This window comes from Dermacentor albipictus, chromosome 7 (genome assembly GCF_038994185.2).
Source record: "Dermacentor albipictus isolate Rhodes 1998 colony chromosome 7, USDA_Dalb.pri_finalv2, whole genome shotgun sequence".
In the NCBI taxonomy this organism is placed as follows: Eukaryota; Metazoa; Arthropoda; class Arachnida; order Ixodida; family Ixodidae; genus Dermacentor; species Dermacentor albipictus.
In genome coordinates, this window is record NC_091827.1 from 88,880,352 (window position 1) to 88,898,530 (window position 18,179).

The 18,179-nt window shown below is 47.8% G+C and overlaps 1 protein-coding gene across 3 annotated transcripts in view; it reads left to right on the forward strand.

Annotated features, from left to right (window-relative positions):
* The first annotated feature begins 8,123 nt into the window (after positions 1-8,123).
* The window catches only part of LOC135916765 (uncharacterized protein DDB_G0284671-like), a 44,452-nt gene continuing 34,396 nt past the window's right edge, over positions 8,124-18,179 (forward strand). For all 3 annotated transcript variants that reach the window (XR_010569054.1, XM_070522435.1, XM_065450211.1), the window contains exon 1: positions 8,124-8,686. Coding sequence is in view for 2 of the 3 variants with exons in the window: in XM_070522435.1 (XP_070378536.1) it covers positions 8,165-8,686 (522 nt within the window). In the remaining variant the exon portion in view is untranslated. The remainder of the gene's footprint in view (positions 8,687-18,179) is intronic.

Here is an 18,179-nt window from a genome sequence, read left to right on the forward strand (position 1 = left end):
GTGGGCAGATTGTTCTAGGAAAGCTGGCCACCCTGTATACGCAGTACCTCATGACCTCGAGCGTACCGGAATCTTGGAAGAACGCTAACATAATCCTAATGCAGAAGAAGGGAGACGCCAAAGACTTGGAAAATTATAGACCGATCAGCTTACTGTCCGTTGCCTACAAAGTATTTACTAAGCTAATCGCAAATAGAATTAGGAACACCTTAGACTTCTGTCAACCAAAGGATCAGGCAGGATTCCGTAAAGACTACTCAACAATAGACCATATTCACACGATCAATCTGGTGATAAAGAAATGTGCTGAATATTACCAACCCATACATATAGCTTTCATTGATTACGAGAAAGCGTTTCATTGAGTCGAAACCTCAGCAGTCATAGAGGCATTACGGAATCACGGTGTAGACGCGCCGTATGTAAAAATACTGAAAGATATCTATGGCGGCTCCACAGCCACCATACTCCTCCATAAAGAAAGGAACAAAACCCCAAAAAGAAAGGCTTGAGGCAGGGAGATACGATCTCTCCAATGCTACTCACAGCTTGTTTACAGGAGGCATTCAGAGACCTGGATTGGGAAGAATTGCGGATATGAGTTAATGGAGAATAGCGTAGTAACTTGCGATTCGCTGATGATGCCTTGCTTAGTAACTCAGGGGACCAATTGCAATGCATGCTCACTGACCTGGAGAGGCAAAGCAGAAGGGTGGGTGTAAATAATAATCTGCAGAAAACTAAAGTAATGTTTAACAGTCTCGGAAGTGAACAGCTGTTTGCGATAGTAAGCGAGGCACTGGAAGTGGTAAGGGATGATGATGATGTGTGTTGTTTTGTGGCGCAAGGGCCAGGTTTTGCCAAAGAGCGCCATGACTGGTGGTAGTGTTAAGGATGTATTATGGAAGATGTGACTTGGCTGTAAAGTGGCCTAAAATAGTCGCTGTGAAGTGCGTAAAATCTACGTGCTATAAAATTATGGCGATGACTGGTGACGGATACTATGAACTTTAAAATCCATCGTAAAAGAATGATACAATGTTTAAAATATGCGAGATGTTAAATTGCTTACAGCACTACTGCCTCGCCAGAGCCCTTGAACCATAAGGGCCTAGAGGCATGTGCTATTTAAAATAATTATCGCAGCGGCATCCTCTGGAGAGAGGACCCGCTACGAACACGTGGGGCTAAAAACATGCAAGACAACATCTTTCAGAAAGCTTAGTACTGCGTTGGTGTCAAATAAAGGTTCTGGGCCGAGTAACATAACAGGATGAAGGGGGATGTGCTGTCGGTATGCTAAGGGAAAATGTTTCTTTCTTTCATATTCGGCTTCCCGACACTCCAGGAGGACGTGGAGGACGGTCAGCCTCTCCCCGCATCTACCGCAGGTTGGAGGCTCGTTTCCCGTGAGTAAAAAGTTATGTGTGCCAAAAGTGTGTCCTATTCTTAGGCGACAAAATAGGACATCTGTCCGGCGGGATTTTGTTACAGGAGGCCAAAAACCTAATTGTGGCTTTATTACATGCAGTTTATCATTTATTTCTTCGTCCCACATGCGTTGCCAGTGGCTTCGTAGTTTCCTTCTTAAGAAAGGCTTCAGGTCTGTGACAGGGACCGAAGCAGTAGGATTAACTGCATGCAATGAGATTGATGTGGCCATCTGGTCAGCTAGAACGTTTCCCTCGATGCCCCTATGTCCAGGCACCCAGCATATGATCACATGTTGGTTAGACATATATGATTTGCACAGTGCGGAGTAGAGCTCATTAAATACTGGATTTTTGTGATTACAGAAAGACTTCAAGGCCTTCACAACACTGAGGGAGTCCGTGTATATAACTGATTTCTGGAGTTTTGATTTATTTATATGCTTTACGGCCGACAGCAGTGCGTAGGCCTCAGCCGTAAAGATACTAGTTTCCGGGTGCAGTACGTCGGATTCCGAGAAGGATGGACCGACGGCTGCATAGGACACCCCGTCCTGTGACTTTGATGCGTCTGTGTAGAACTCCGTGCAGGAGTATTTGTGCTGGAGTTCCCGGAAATGCATCTTGATTTCAATCTCTGGAGCATGCTTTGTGACTTCCACGAAAGATATATCACATTGTATGAGCTGCCACTCCCAAGGAGGTAGCAGCTTGGCTGGATGCATTAGGCGAAGCTCGAGGAGTGGAACGTGCATTTCTTCGCTAAGCTCGCTCACACGCAGCGAGAAAGGCTGTCTTACGGAAGGACGATTACGAAATAGTGTGGCACGTGTCATGTCATTAATGGTGTTAAAACAGAGATGTTCGGGATTAGAGTGGACTTTCAAAAAATATGTTTGGCTGATGTATGTTCTCTGGATATGAAGTGGCCACTCATTCGATTCTGCATATAAACTTTGTACGGGACTCGTTCTGAAAGCTCCTGTGGCTAAACGGATACCCAGATGGTGAACAGGGTCCAGCATCTTTAGTGCGCTTGGGGCGGCAGAGTGATAAATGACGGCACCATAGTCTAGTCGCGATCGAATGAGGCTTTTATATAGATTCATTAAACACTTCCTGTCACTACCCCACGTAGTCTGGGATAGAAGTTTCATTATGTTCATTGTTTTCAGACATTTTTCTTTAAGATGTTTAATGTGGGGGACGAAAGTGAGTCTGTAGTCGAGTATGACACCTAGAAATTTGTGTTCTTTGTTTACAGGTATCTGTTGTCCACACACTTCTAAGCAGGGATCCGGAACCAGGCCTCTCTTCCTTGTAAACAAAACACAAGAACTCTTATGAGGATTGATTTTGAATCCATTTTTCTCTGCCCACCCTGACACCTTGTTCAAACCATGCTGTACCTGTCTCTCGCACACTGCGAGGTTACAGGATTTGAAACCTATTTGAATGTCGTCCACATAGACTGCCCACCCTGACACCTTGTTCAAACCATGCTGTACCTGTCTCTCGCACACTGCGAGGTTACAGGATTTGAAACCTATTTGAATGTCGTCCACATAGACGGAATACAAAATGGCCGGTGGTAAGGAAGTACGAAGTGTCATCTTAACAATAAAGAGTGTGCAACTGAGCACGCCACCCTGGGGTACACCGGTTTCTTGTGCAAAAGGACGTGACAGCACATTGCCTACTTTCACCCTGAAGGTACGATTGGACAAGTAGCTTTTTATTACGTTTAGCATATTACCATGAATTCCCATTTCTGACAAATCTCTCAAGATTCCGTAGCGCCAGGTCGTATCGTACGCCTTCTCCATATCGAGGAATATCGATAAGAAGAACTGTTTGTGTACAAACGCGTCACGGATATGTCCTTCAATACGTACAAGATGGTCGGTTGTGCAGCGCCCTTCTCGGAAGCCACACTGAAAGGGATCAAGCAATTTGTTTTGTTCAAGGAAATGTATGAGTCGCCGATTTATCATTTTTTCAAATACCTTACACATGCAGCTTGTGAGGGCTATCGGGCGGTAACTTGCCACTGAAGAAGGGTCTTTCCCTTGTTTCAAAACAGGGACCACAATGGCTTCTTTCCATGCCATTGGAAGGTACCCTGCATCCCAGATAGTGTTGAAGAGTGTAAGTAGTGTAAGTTGCGTGTCATTGTGTAAGTTTTTGAGCATTTCATACATGATTCTATCGGATCCTGGTGCGGAACTCTTGCATGCGCTCAAGGCCGCTTTCAACTCGGCAGCACTAAAAGGGCAATTGTACGGTTCATTCTGTCGGCATTTATTGGTGAGTGGCTTGCATTCTTCTATTTGTTTATATTTCAGGAATGATTGCGAATAATGATTTGAGCTTGATACACTTTCAAAGTGCTCCCCAAGTGAGTCTGCTTGTTCAAGTAGGGTATCGCCTTGGGTGTTTACCAGGGGGAGCGAATAAGTTTGTCGTCCTTTTATCCTGTTAACCCTGTTCCAGACTTTTGATTCCTGTGTATAAGAGTTGATGCCCGATAAAAACTTTTGCCAGCTTTCTCTTCTGGCCTGACGGCGGGTTCGCCTGCCTTGTGATTTTACTTTTTTAAAGTTAATAAGATTCTCCGCAGTGGGGGAGGCGCGTAGCAACCCTCACGCTTTGTTCTGATTTTTACGTGCGATCCTACAATCGTCGTTCCACCACGGAACACGCGGTTTGCACGAGAGGCCATTTACTTGTGATATACATTTAGATGCGGCATCTATTATGAAGGCTGTAAAATATTCGACGGCAGCGTCAATTCCTAGCGAGGACATGTCATCCCACGAAATACAAGATAGAGTTCGGAATTTTTCCCAGTCGGCAGTGTCAATTTTCCACCTAGGAGCCTGTGGTGGATATTCCTTTACTTCAGGTGTTCTAAGCAGGATTGGGAAGTGGTCGCTTCCGTAAGGATTCTTGTTAACTTGCCATTCGAGTTCAGGCAGAATTGACGGGGAAACTAGGCTAAGATCAATTGAAGAAAAGGTTCTGTTTGCGAGACAGTAATAAGTGGGTTCCTTCTTATTCAGCAGACACGCACCGGACGAAAAAAGGAATTGTTCAACGAGACGACCTCGCGCATCGATACGAGAGTCTCCCCACAAGCTGCTGTGTGCATTGAAATCACCCAGAACAACATAAGGTTCTGGCAATTGATCTATAAAGGATTGGAATTCATGTTTCGTTAATTTGTGATGTGGGGGGATGTAGAGAGAGCTAATAGTGATAAGTTTGTTTAGAAGAACAGCTCGAACCGCCACTGCTTCGAGAGGCGTTTGTAGCTGTAAACGTTGACATGCAATGCTTATATGGATGACGATGGCAACGCCACCCGATGATGCGACACCATCATCGCGGTCTTTGCGAAAAGTTATGTATTGTCGGAGACAGTTTGTATGTTTTGATTTTAGGTGTGTTTCCTGTAAACACAGCACTTTTGGATTGTGTTGGTGGATGAGCTCTTGTACATCATCAAGGTTTTTCAGAAGACCTCTGACATTCCATTGTATGATTTGTGTATCCATATTTAAAGTCAATTTGTGCTGTGTTTACGGAAACGGAAGTGATGCCTTAGATTACAGAGCTCTTGCGAGGCCCTGTAACCGGGGTTCTGCCTTTTTTGGAGCGTTCGAGGGAGCCTCGCCGCTCCTTGGGCGCTTGGGGCGCCGTGGGGATAGGTGCTGTGTCCATTGCCTCTTGTGAGGCGCCGGACACGCGCTCTTGAGAGCGAGAAGTTTTTCGAGAGAGTCTCACCTCGGAAGGAGAGACCCCTGCGCCCACCATCCCGGAGGTGGATGGGGCTCCCTGCGGGATTTGGCTGCGCCGGCTGTTGCCAGCGCTGGAAGGGACCTGGGAGGTTGAGGCAGCCTCGGCTGCGCCCACCTTCGGGGTCGATGATGCCTTCTCCTCGGTTGACGGAGCAGCGCTAGCTGCAACCGCCGCGGGGGCAGATGGCGTGACTGCCGACTCACTGTTTGCGAGTCGGATAGCCGCCGGAGGCCGTTGTGGCGCTGCCCCCTGACGCGCCACTTCGGCAAAGCTTTTCTTTGGCAGGTAAGCTACCCGCCTTCGTGCCTCTTTGAACGATATGTTCTCTTTTACTTTTATGGTTACAATTTCTTTCTCCTTCTTCCAGGAGGGGCACGACCGCGAGTACGCGGCGTGATCCCCGTCACAGTTTACACAGTGGAGAGAGTTATCACAAGCTTCAGTGGCGTGTTCAAGGGCACTGCAATTTGCACATGTTTGGCGGCCCCGGCAGCTCTGCGAACTGTGGCCGAAACGCTGGCATTTGAAGCATCTTAGGGGATTTGGCACATATGGTCTGACGCGGAGCTTGATGTACCCGGCCTCTACAGACTCGGGCAGAATACTTGAACCGAATGTAAGTATCAGGTGCTTCGTTTGAATTTCTTTACCATCCCTTCTTATTTTAATTCTTCGGACATTGACAACATTCTGCTCACTAAAGCCCTGCAGGAGCTCCGCCTCTGTCAGCTGAAGCAGATCGTCATCCGAGACAACGCCGCGGGTGGTGTTCAGAGTGCGGTGTGGAGTTACTGTCAATGGAATATCCCCAAATGATGCTAGACTGGGCAACTTTTCGTATTGTTTCGGATCATGGAGCTCTAACAGGAGATCACCACTTGCCAGCCTTGATACCTTGTAGCCTGGACCAAGGACGTCAGTTAAGGACTTAGAAACTAGAAAGGGGGAAATGTTTCGTACTTGTTTATCGGAATTTTCTGAATGGATCACATGGTAACGTGGAAAGTTTGGTCTCTGACGTCCAAGGAACTGGAAAACTTCATCGGTGCGCCCTCTTTTGTGAGGGCGATCAGGAAGTGGAGGGAAAGAGGTTGCCATAAAGGGATTGAATTTTCGGTAATAACGCCAGCCACCCACCGTGGAGTCCTACAAGGGGACGCTACAGGGACTGTAAGAACATGTCCTGCAAACGCCAGCTGTACGTTATCACTATAACCAAATATGAGATAACCTAGGTTGGTTATTCACACAAGGTTAACCCTTGCTGCCTGGAAAAATCGGAAGTAAGCGGAAGCTAGGAGAAGACAGGAAAGATGAAAAGTGAGAGAAAGACGAAGACTAGAGGAAGAGAGAGACAGGAAAAGGCAACTACCGATTTCCCCCGGGTGGGTCAGTCCGGGGGTGCCGTCTACGTGAAGCAGAGGCCAAAGAGGTGTGTTGCCGCCGCCGGGGGGCCGTAAAGGTCCAAACACCCGGCATTGGCTCAACCTCCAGGATCCCCTTTTCCCCGGACACGGCTAAGCCGCGCACGGCTACACGCGGGAGGGTCCAACCCTCATGTGCTCGGGTCCGTGGTGTCGCAACGCACCAAACGCCTGCTGACGCAGACGCCCCTGCGGGGGGTGGTAAGGGAATACATCTACTTAGGGCAGGTAGTGACCGCGGATCCGGATCATGAGATTGAAATGATCAGAAGAAGAATAATCGGCTGGGGTGCGTTTGGCAGGTATTCTCAATCATGAATAGCAGGTTGTCATTATCCATCAAGAGCAAAGTGTATAACAGCTGTTTACCATTACTCACGTACGGGGCAGAAACCTGGAGGCTTACGAAAAGGGTTCTACTTAAATTGAGGACGACGCAACGAGCTATGGAAAGAAGAATGATGGGTGTAACGTTAAGGGATAAGAAAAGAGCAGATTGCGTCAGGGAACAAACGCGAGGTAATGACATCTTAGTTGAAATCAAGAAAAAGAAATGGACATGGGCAGGACATGTAATCAGGAGGGAAGATAACCGATGGTCATTAAGGGTTACGGACTGGATTCCAAGGGAAGGAAAGCGTAGCAGGGGGCGGCAGAGAGTTAGGTGGGCGGATGAGATTAAGAAGTTTGCAGGGACAATATGGCCACAATTTGTAAATTACCGGGGTATTTGGAGAAGTATGGGAGAGGCCTTTGCCCTGCAGTGGGCGCCACCAGGCTGATGATGATGATTATGATGATGATGATGATGATGAAAAGCTGTTCGCGCGAAGGCTGCAACAGTCAAAAGTGTAAGCACACGAAGGCCGGCGACGAGAAACAGCTTCTCGTAATCCTACTTAGACTGAACTCGTGAGAATGAGTTTAGCACGTGTAGCGTGTACAGCACAAGGTGAAATTCTATGAGCAGAACGTATGTTAAGTTTTCTTTATGACAGAATGGTTGAAGGCTCCATTGTAGGTTTGTGCTACATTGGCGCGGATGTCCACTACCGCTAGCATAAATGCGTGTTTGCGCTCGCTGAGTGCTATTGGCTAAGAGAAAAAAAACGCTTTCAGCATTCAAGATGTCATTATCAAGCTCGTGAATTATCTTTATTTTCACGCCATTTGGGCTTTTTGAAGTTTGTTATTTATCGCTAGTCATTTCATTTGCCTTCGTGTTGCCGATCTTCCCAGTGGGTATGTGCCATATTTGAAGGAATCAGCATCAACGTTTAGAAGGGACGCACACGATGCCTACGAGATCGAATAAAAAAAGAGCGAAGCACTAGACAGACGGCAAGCTGCCTGCCTGCCTGCGTCGACAGAAAGGAAGAAGTTCATAATACGTTTCCACTGAGAAACATGGCCAATCCCCCCCTCGTGGGTACGTGCCAGAATTTTGAAGGAAGAAGAAGAAGAAGAAGCTCTGCTTTCGCTTTCTTACCGCGGTGCACAGCAAACGCCATGTCTTCAAGCTCAACGCCTCCACAGACGATCGCTCCAGGTGAGGTTGAGCCTCCCCTGACCCGTCCATCAGCACCACCAGCAGTTTCATCGGTTGGTGCAGCGCCAGGTCCGGACGCGACTAAACCGCTTTCTGGAAAGGGACAAACTACCACCCTCGCCATGCGCCGAGAAAGCGACGCCCCCGCAATGAATTCGTCTCTCACGCGCCGGCGGCGCCCGAGACCTCGCAAGAGGCGAGCCTCCTCGGTGTCTTACAGCTCCTCCTCTGGTCCTTCGAGGGACATGCGGCGCAGCTCGACGGCCGCAGCATCCAGCGAAATCACCGCTAGGGACAGCCCGCAGGACTCGCTGCTGATGCCACCCAGCGACACCAGTGCGACAAGCGGGCGACGACAATCGGCACCGGACGGCCTCGCTTCGCAGTCGCAGGCGGTGCCGACCGCAGTTCGTCGCGTGTCGATCCAGCTGAATCCTCTAGCGGCCGTCTCCGCCCAGCGGACCATAGGCCAAGCGCAGCAGGTGGGCGGCGCGTTTTGCGTCTGTATATATATATATATATATATATATATATATATATATATATATATATATATATATATATATATATATATATATATATATATATCATCAGGTAGCATGCGTGGGCTTATTCACCCCGGTTGCCTTCACCCAACATGATCACGTTGTCGTGACGCCTGTGGCAGAAAGTATGTTCCCCATTCGCCGCCAAGGTCTGTGAGTGGTGGCCCTGCTTAACACTTCCAGGTTTCTAGGAAACACAAATATCAAAGAAAGTGGATGGGAAAACGGAGCCGCGGTAGCTCAATTGGTGTAGAGCATCGCACTCGAAATGCGAAGGTTGTGGAATATTTCCCCAGCAGCGGCAAATTGTGTTTTCATCCACTTTCACTTCCATTAATTTATTCCTTCTTTATTTCATTTATTAAGCACAAGTAATTTCCCCCACGTTTTTCTTGGTGTCAGTGTTTGTTGGCTTATGACATGACTAATAAAAATTGGGCCCCTCGGTTAACCCCCGTTCTGCTCGTTTATATATATATATATATATATATATATATATATTGCCACGACAAACTTGGTGACATTCAAGTTGTGCGCCCTTTGCATTGGGCACAGTGCACGCCGTACAGTGATGATGATGTTAATCAACAACAGGCAGCGATCTTCGTGGCACGGGCAGCCAGTTGGACCCGGCTCGCATGCGCCACGCGCACGAGGTGTCACGCGAGAAGAGGAAGACGTTTTCGAGCCCAGTTTGGGAACGCGACTGCCGCGGATTCCTGCCGGACCGCAGTGACTTTTACTTGTGGGCACAAGTTCGCCTTTAATAAATACCCTTGTTTTATTAACATCGTTACATTTCTGGTGGAGGAGCTGGGTATGAGTCGAAGCCCCACGAACGAAAGTCAGCGTAGCTCCGACAACCCACGAGTCCATCCCGTTGAACTGACACCTGTACACCAGCGGACCAGCCGCCGTCTTCGAGGTGACTCGCCCGAATTCGGCCCTCTTCTCTTCTTGCCAAGAGAAACTCCCACAACGGACGCCGCCACAATGACTACCCAGGTAACACCGGCACAGCTAGTCGTAAGCCAACCTCGCAAGCCGCCAACATTCCATGGTGACTCGTTCGAAGACGTGGAAGATTGGTTGGAACTGTTCGAGAGAGTGGCGAGCTTTAATGAATGGAATGAGAGACAGAAGCTCCGTAACGTCTATTTCGCGTTGGAAGACTTCGCAAAAACGTGGTTTGAAAACCACGAACCCTCTTTGACCTCTTGGGAGGAATTTCGACGACAACTGCTAGCAACGTACGCCAGCACGGATCGTAAAGAAAAGGCTGAAATCGCACTTCAAGCCAGGAATCAGCTCACAAACGAGAACGTGGCGATGTACATCGAGGACATGTCCCGCCTGTTCAAGCGTGCTGATCCCACCATGAGTGAAGATAAGAAGCTGCGCCATCTCATGCGTGGGGTAAAGCAGGAACTCTTCGCAGTTCTCGTCCGCAACCCACCGCGCACGGTTGCCGAGTTCAGGTGTGAAGCAACGACCATCGAAAAGACGCTGGAACAGCGGGCTCGGCAATACAACCGTGAGGCAAGCTGCGCACCTGTCCATGTCTTCCCTGGAGGCCTGCCAAATGACCTGGAAGCCCTGCGGGAGCTTGTCAGGTCAGTGATCAGGGAAGAGCTCAACAAGTTTCAGACACCTCAGGCTCCAGCTGCACTATCTATCGTCGACGTTGTCCGGGACGAACTCAGGAACGTCATACGGGATCCAGACCGTGAGCCACAGCCGACGCGGCGCATCCCAACGTACGCCGACGTACTCAGGCAACCTGCGGTACACAGTAGTGGAGCAGTTGCGACGACCGTTCCCTACCCGTCGACAGTACAAAGTGCACCTCGTCTACTGGAACCACCGGCTGCCTATCAGCCTTTAGCACGTAGTGCACCTCGTTTTGTGGAACAAAGGCCCCGGAAAAGTGACGTCTGGCGTGACCACGAGCGTAGGCCTCTGTGCTTCCACTGCGGAGAAGCGGGTCACCTGTATAGGTTCTGCCCGTACCGTCAAGTTGGGTTAAGGGGTTTTCCCTTAAGCGCACCATGCCCCCGAAACGGTGAAAGGCCAGCGGAGATCGAAGAATACCTGTCGACGCGCCAAAGCCCCGTTACTCTTCGCCAACGTCAACCACGATCACCGTCACCCATGCGCTACCGATCGCCTAGCCCACGCGCGTCTCCAAGATTGCCTAGGCGTCGTTCACCAAGCCCACACCAGGAAAACTGAAGCAAGCGACCTGTGGAGGTGAGGCCACTGATAACCAAAGTTACGAAGATCCTCCAACGCGATTCCAGTGCGGTGACGAGATAATTCCAGTCTACAGGTGCAGGAACGAAACGATTACGTCAGATTTGCGGTTGATAATAGATGGATGCGAGCTGAATGCCTTAGTCGACACCGGCGCTGATTATTCGGTAGTAAGCTTCAAGATGGCGAAGCGCCTTAAAAAAGTTGTGACGAAGTGGACTGGTCCGCAGATACGGACGGCAGGCGGCCATCTTATTACGCCCCTTGGCCGATGCACCGCAAGACTTACGATAAAAGGCTTCACTTACGTTTCTGACTTTATTGTACTGCCAGAATGTTCGCGGGAACTTATATTGGGAATGGATTTTCTACAAGCTAACGGTGCCATAATTAACCTACGTAGGTCCAGTGTATCTTTCTCGACAAAACAAGCTATACCTGTGGAAGAATCGGAGGAGCGACGTCTCGCTGCACTGCGCGTCGTTGACGATGACGTAACTGTGCCGCCACGCTGCAGTATAATGGTTCTTGTGGAGAATGAAAGATTTTCCGACCGCGAAGGCATAGCCGATGGAAACATCGAGCTCCTTTTCAACAAAGGTATTTGCGTGGCTCGGGGCCTTGTTCAGTTAAGCGATGGCCGTGCAAATGTCGCACTTACAAATTTCGGTAATGAATTCCAACACATCGCACAAGGAACAGCTATTGCCTATTTCCACGAGTTCTGTGAAGCGACCGAATTATGCAGCCTAACTACGTCAACTGCCCTGACAGGAACCTGCAGTGTCGACAGATCCATTACCGTCAACCCGAGACTCCCTGAAGCCCAAAAGAAACAGATATATGCCCTGATAAAGGATTTTTCTGACTGCTTCTCCACGTCCTCGAAGGTACGGCGCACGTCTGTTGCGAAGCACAGAATCATAACAGAGGACGCCACAAGACCGGTATGCCAGCACCCGTATCGAGTGTCACCAAAAGAAAGGGAGATCATCAAGAAGCAAGTAGAGGAGATGCTTTCAGATGACGTTATTCAGCCTTCCAGCAGTCCATGGGCGTCTCCGGTAGTGCTGGTTAAGAAAAAAGATAACACACTTCGATTCTGCGTCGACTACCGTAAGCTGAACAGCCTAACCAAGCGGGATGTGTACCCCCTTCCGCGTATCGACGATACGTTAGATCGGCTCCGATGTGCAAAGTTTTTCTCCTCCCTGGACCTCAAGAGGGGATATTGGCAAATAGAGGTGGATGAACGGGACCGTGAAAAGACAGCATTCGTGACCCCTGATGGCCTCTACGAATTTAAAGCACTTCCATTCGGCCTTTGTTCCGCACCTGCAACGTTCCAGCGAATGATGGACTCTGTGCTTGCAGGATTGAAATGGCAGTCATGCTTAGTGTATTTGGATGATGTGGTCGTATTTTCCACCACATTTGACCAACATCTAGAGCGCCTGCGACTAGTATTAGAAGCTATTCGAGCAGCAGACTTGACAATTAAGCCGGAAAAAATGTCAATTCGGCTTCGATGAACTTCGGTTTCTCGGACACGTCATCAGTGCTGAAGGCGTTCGACCAGATCCCGAAAAGACAGCAGCTGTTGCGAGGTTCCCGACACCCACGGACAAAAAGTCAGTGCGACGTTTCTTGGGTTTATGCGCATACTACAGAAGATTTGTGGAAAACTTTTCAAACATCGCTGAGCCCCTTACAATACTGACAAGAGAAGATCAACCTTTCATGTGGAAAAGCGAACAACAAGACGCCTTTGACGAGTTACGGAAACGCCTGCAAGCTTCTCCAATCCTTGCCCACTTTGATGAGACAGCCGACACTGAGGTCCATACCGATGCGAGTAACGTCGGCCTCGGTGCCATACTAGTGCAGTGGAATAACGGCCAGGAGAAAGTAATTGCTTATGCCAGCCGTAAGCTCTCGAAAGCAGAGACAAACTACTCCGCAACCGAGAAAGAGTGCCTTGCAGTCATTTGGGCAATATGTAAATTTCGGCCCTACCTATATGGTAGACCATTCAGAGCAGTCAGCGATCACCATTCGCTTTGCTGGCTGGCGAATCTCAAGGATCCATCCGGACGACTAGCAAGATGGAGCCTTAGGCTTCAAGAGTATGACATTACTGTCGTATACCGATCGGGGAGGAAACACAGCGATGCCGACTGCTTGTCACGCGCACCCGTCGAGACAACTGTGTCAGAAGAAGAGGATTTCCCGTTCCTTAGCATTGTTGACACTTCACAAATTGCTCAACAACAACGAGATGACCCGGAATTGCTTCCGCTTATACAGCGCCTGGAGGGACTGGACGTTCAACTGCCGCGTATTTTCTCTAGGGGGCTATCCTCGTTCTGTCTGCGAGGAAGTGTCCTCTACAAGAGAAACTTCGAGAACAGCGAGACAAAGTTTTTACTTGTCGTACCCACATCTATGCGAGAAGAAGTTTTGCATGCATGTCACGATGAGCCGACGTCTGGACACATGGGCGTGAGCCGTACAGTCGCCAGGATTCGTCTGAAATATTACTGGCCCAAGTTATTAGCATCAGTGCAGCACTACGTCAAGACTTGTCGCGAGTGTCAAAGGCGCAAGACTCCATCCGTAAAACCGGCCGGCCTCCTCCAGCCAATAGATCCACCAAACGCCCCATTCCAACAAGTCGGTATAGACCTCCTTGGACCCTTCCCAACATCATCTTTAGGCAAAAAGTGGATAGTTGTGGCCACGGACTATCTGACCCGTTACGCAGAAACTGATTCCCTGTACAATGCAACGGCTGTCGAAGTTGCAAAATTCTTTGTCCACAATATCGTGCTCAGGCATGGCGCTCCCACAGTTGTCATTACCGATCGTGGAACGGCCTTTACTGCGGACCTAATGAAGTGCTTGTTGCAAATGACACATACTGATCACAGGAAAACTACTGCGTACCACCCTCAGACAAACGGTTTAACTGAACGCCTTAACAGAACACTGACCGACATGCTTTCGATGTATGTCGACGTTGAACATAGGCTGTGGGACGAAATTTTGCCATACATCACCTTCGCATATAATACGGCCGTTCAGGAAACAACACGAGTCACCCCGTTTGAATTTGTATTCGGCCGAGCAGTAACCACAACTTTGGATGCTATGTTGCCGTTAGAGGCAGAAACCCATAACTCATCTGACCTAGATGATTTCTTGCAACGAGCCGAGGAGGCACGACAGATGGCAAGGTACCGAATACGCCGCCAACAACGCATCGACTCCAGCCGGTACAACCAGCGCCGTAGTGAAGCTCACTACCAGCCCGGTGACAAGGTGTGGGTATGGACCCCAGTGCGCCGCCGTGGACTGTCTGAAAAGCTTCTGTGCCGATACTTCGGCCCTTACGAAATACTTCGTCGTATAAGCGACATCACTTACGAAGTGAAATCCGCTGGACACGAGAGCCCAAGACGGCGCAACTCCACGGAAGTTGTGCATGTTGTCCGCATGAAACCCTACGAGGAGAGGTCATGAACAACAACAACAACAAAAAAGTGAGAGCCCACAGGAACCCCTACTTCGTCTCACGCATCGGGCCGATGCGCCAAGGAGGGGGATAATGCCACGACAAACTTGGTGACATTCAAGTTGTGCGCCCTTTGCATTGGGCACAGTGCACGCCGTACAGTGATGATGATGTTAATCAACAACAGGCAGCGATCTTCGTGGCACGGGCAGCCAGTTGGACCCGGCTCGCATGCGCCACGCGCACGAGGTGTCACGCGAGAAGAGGAAGACGTTTTCGAGCCCAGTTTGGGAACGCGACTGCCGCGGATTCCTGCCGGACCGCAGTGACTTTTACTTGTGGGCACAAGTTCGCCTTTAATAAATACCCTTGTTTTATTAACATCGTTACAATATATATATATATATATATATATATATATATATATATATATATATATATATATATATATATATATATATATATATATATAGACGAGAAGAAAGGGGGTTAACCGAGGGACCCGATATTTATTAGTCATATAATGAGAAGCCAACAAACACTGACACCAAGTACAACATAGGGGAAATTGCATGTGCTTAATAAATGAAATAAAGTAATGATTAATTAATGGAAATTAAAGTGGATGAAAAAACAACTTGCCGCAGGTGGGAACCGAACCCACAACCTTCGCATGTCGCGTGCGATGCTCTACCAATTGAGCTACCGCGGCGGCGTTTCCCCATCCACTTTCTTGGGTATTTATGTGTACTAGTAGAACCCTGGGAGTGTTATATATATATATATATATATATATATATATATATATATATATATATATATATATATATATATATATATATATATATATATATATTGTCAAGAAAAGGTTCTGTGGGTTCGGTGCATAGGTAGTCTAAGATAGACAGCGCCACAGTTATGAAAATTGCATGTTTAATGGTTGAACGTCTCGGCCGTGGCACGGCCTTCATCAGAATAAACAAATACAAACGCGCAGCTGCTTTTATGGGCATGCGCACATGGGCATATTCAGCAGTACATACACGTGTATACTAGTAAATAATACAAGAAAAATGCAGCAGCAAGTATAACTCAGCACGCTAAATGATACGCATAAAAATAATCACTATGGTGCCACGATGATTGTACATGTAGTTACAGAATGATATCCACTGTGGCATGGCAAAACATGGGTCAAATAGATTAGGCATGCTTTGTCAAGTCTATACAAGAACCTACATATGAAGATATGAGAGAAGGGTACGACACTTTTCCTACGCTTTCGTTGATGCTGGCTGACACAGTGTTAATTTATGAATCAGGAAAGACTCTCGTACTTCCGAATCATGGTGCGATTTGAAGCCTGATTGTATTACTGTTTCATGGCTGTTGTCGTACGTATGACCTGGCAGTGGAACATGTTTAGATAATGGCAGGTGCGGTAAGCTGTAAACGTGTGCTGTGTGGTTGTTGAATCGGACACTAGGAGGTGTTTCGGTCTGACCGATATACTGTACATGACACGCTGTACATTCAAGCAGATAGATTATGTTAGTACTGTCGCAAGCGAAGCCGCCGTTGATTTTAACAGAAAAATTGAATGCTGTGCTTCTAGCAGTCCTTGATGTGGTCATATGTATACAAATCTTACAACGGGGTTCATTGCAGGGATGACAACCAGCGTAAACAGTGGCTTTAGTCTTGGAAAAGGTGACTACGTCACAAAGATTCCTAGAGCGACGACAGAACACTAGTGGCCATTCCGGGAATATACTTTAAGACGGTCGCTCTGTGTCAGTAAGTTATAATGGTATTTGAGCATGTACAACACGTCAGGAATAGATGCAGAGTGTTAGGATAAGGATTATTGGTGAATTTGGCGCCGGTCGCTTGTACGTGCAGGTGAGATCTTTCCAATCGAGCCAGTCGGCTCGTTGAATAGCGTCGTCAATTATTTGTGCAGGGGATTTCTGTACGGTTAGTGCGTTGCGAAGCAGCTTACTGTTGCGAGTGAATTCACTGTCATCCGAACAAATTCTTTTCAACCGGATTTCTTGGCTGTAAGGAATGCACGCTTTGTAATGTCTGACATTTATTTATTTATTTATTTATTTATTTATTTATTTATTTATTTATTTATTTATTTATTTATTTATTAAGGATACTTTCAGGGCCCAAAGGCACTACAGGAAGGAGTAGGCGGAAAATGGCAAGACGTGCAGCTGACAAAAAATCTATTATGTTAGAAAGCATCTTGTAAAGCGATCTTGAACTCGTGGTCATCAGTTATGCTGGCGATTGTGGAGGGAATTGTGATTCCATGCGACGTTTGTTCTAGGGAAAGAGTCATTGCACAGTTTTGTGCGACAAGACGATGTCTAAACCTTGAAGCGATGATCGATCCTTGACCATATATAATGGGGTGGGCGAAGCAGGACGTCCTTCAAATCACTGTTACACTAACAGACTTTGCGAAAAAGATTCAGGCGAGATGACTTTCGACGCAACGAACGGTCACGCAAGTTTAGGGTTTTCTTCGTAGTTGCGACACTGGAATGGCTTTAATAATTATATAAGATCAAACGTGCAGCGCGATTCTGAATGGTTTCATGAGCTTGAATGAGTGTAGTCTGAGAAGGATCCCATATGGCGCATGCCAACTCCAATTTAGAACTTACCAAGGTTTCGTAAAGTGTTCACTTCAGCGACGACGCGGCATCAAAAACGTTTCGACGCAGATAGCCAAGCATGCGATTCGCGTTGTTACATATTCCACATGCGTATTACACGACAGATTAGATGAAATGTGAGCACCAAGGTGACCCCACAATGATCGTAGCGTGATCGTAGCCTGATCGTAGCGCAGTCCGGCCTCTAAAACTCTTCGTTCTCCTCGTCTACTCTTCTTTCTTTTGTACCTCCCTTTCGTATCCGTTACAATATATCTATAATGAACTAGAAGAAAGGAAACGGAGGGTCCCAATAATTTTAGTCCAATCATAAGAAGCCAAGAAACAATGGCACCAAGGACTGCAGAGGAGCAATTGTTGTACCTCTTAACCGCAATAAAAAATGATAGAGGGAAATTAAAGTGCATGAAAAAAGAACTCGCAGCAGGTGGGAGACGAACCCACGTCTTCGCATTACTCGTGGGATGCTCTTGCCAATTGAGCTACCATGGCATATCCCACGAAAGGGCAGTTCTTTTTCATCCACTTTCATTTCCATTTATTTATCATTTGTTTACTTCAATTAAGAACTACAAATAAGTTCCGCTGTGCTGCCCATGGTTTCATTGTTTGTTGCCTTCTTAGGATTTGACTAATAAAACAAAAGTGCACAGTTTCACCCGCAAGGAGAAGCATCGATTGCGATAGCAAATTAGTGCACAGCTCTACGGAGCAAAGATAGTATTATTGGCCGCATAAATTTGCAAACATTCGCTTACTAGCTCAAAACCAACCATACGGTATCAGCGCGCTCGAGCAACAGCACGAACACAAACACTCGATGAGCGTGGACTCTCGCAGACAAAACGCCGGTGTGAGCAACGCGGCAGAAACGGCGAGCTAAGTGACCTTGGTGTTACCTTGGTGCGGTCTACCGCTTCAACGCAAGAGCGGCGAGCAGACAGCGTGGTCGCCGCTCTTGCGTTGAAGCGGT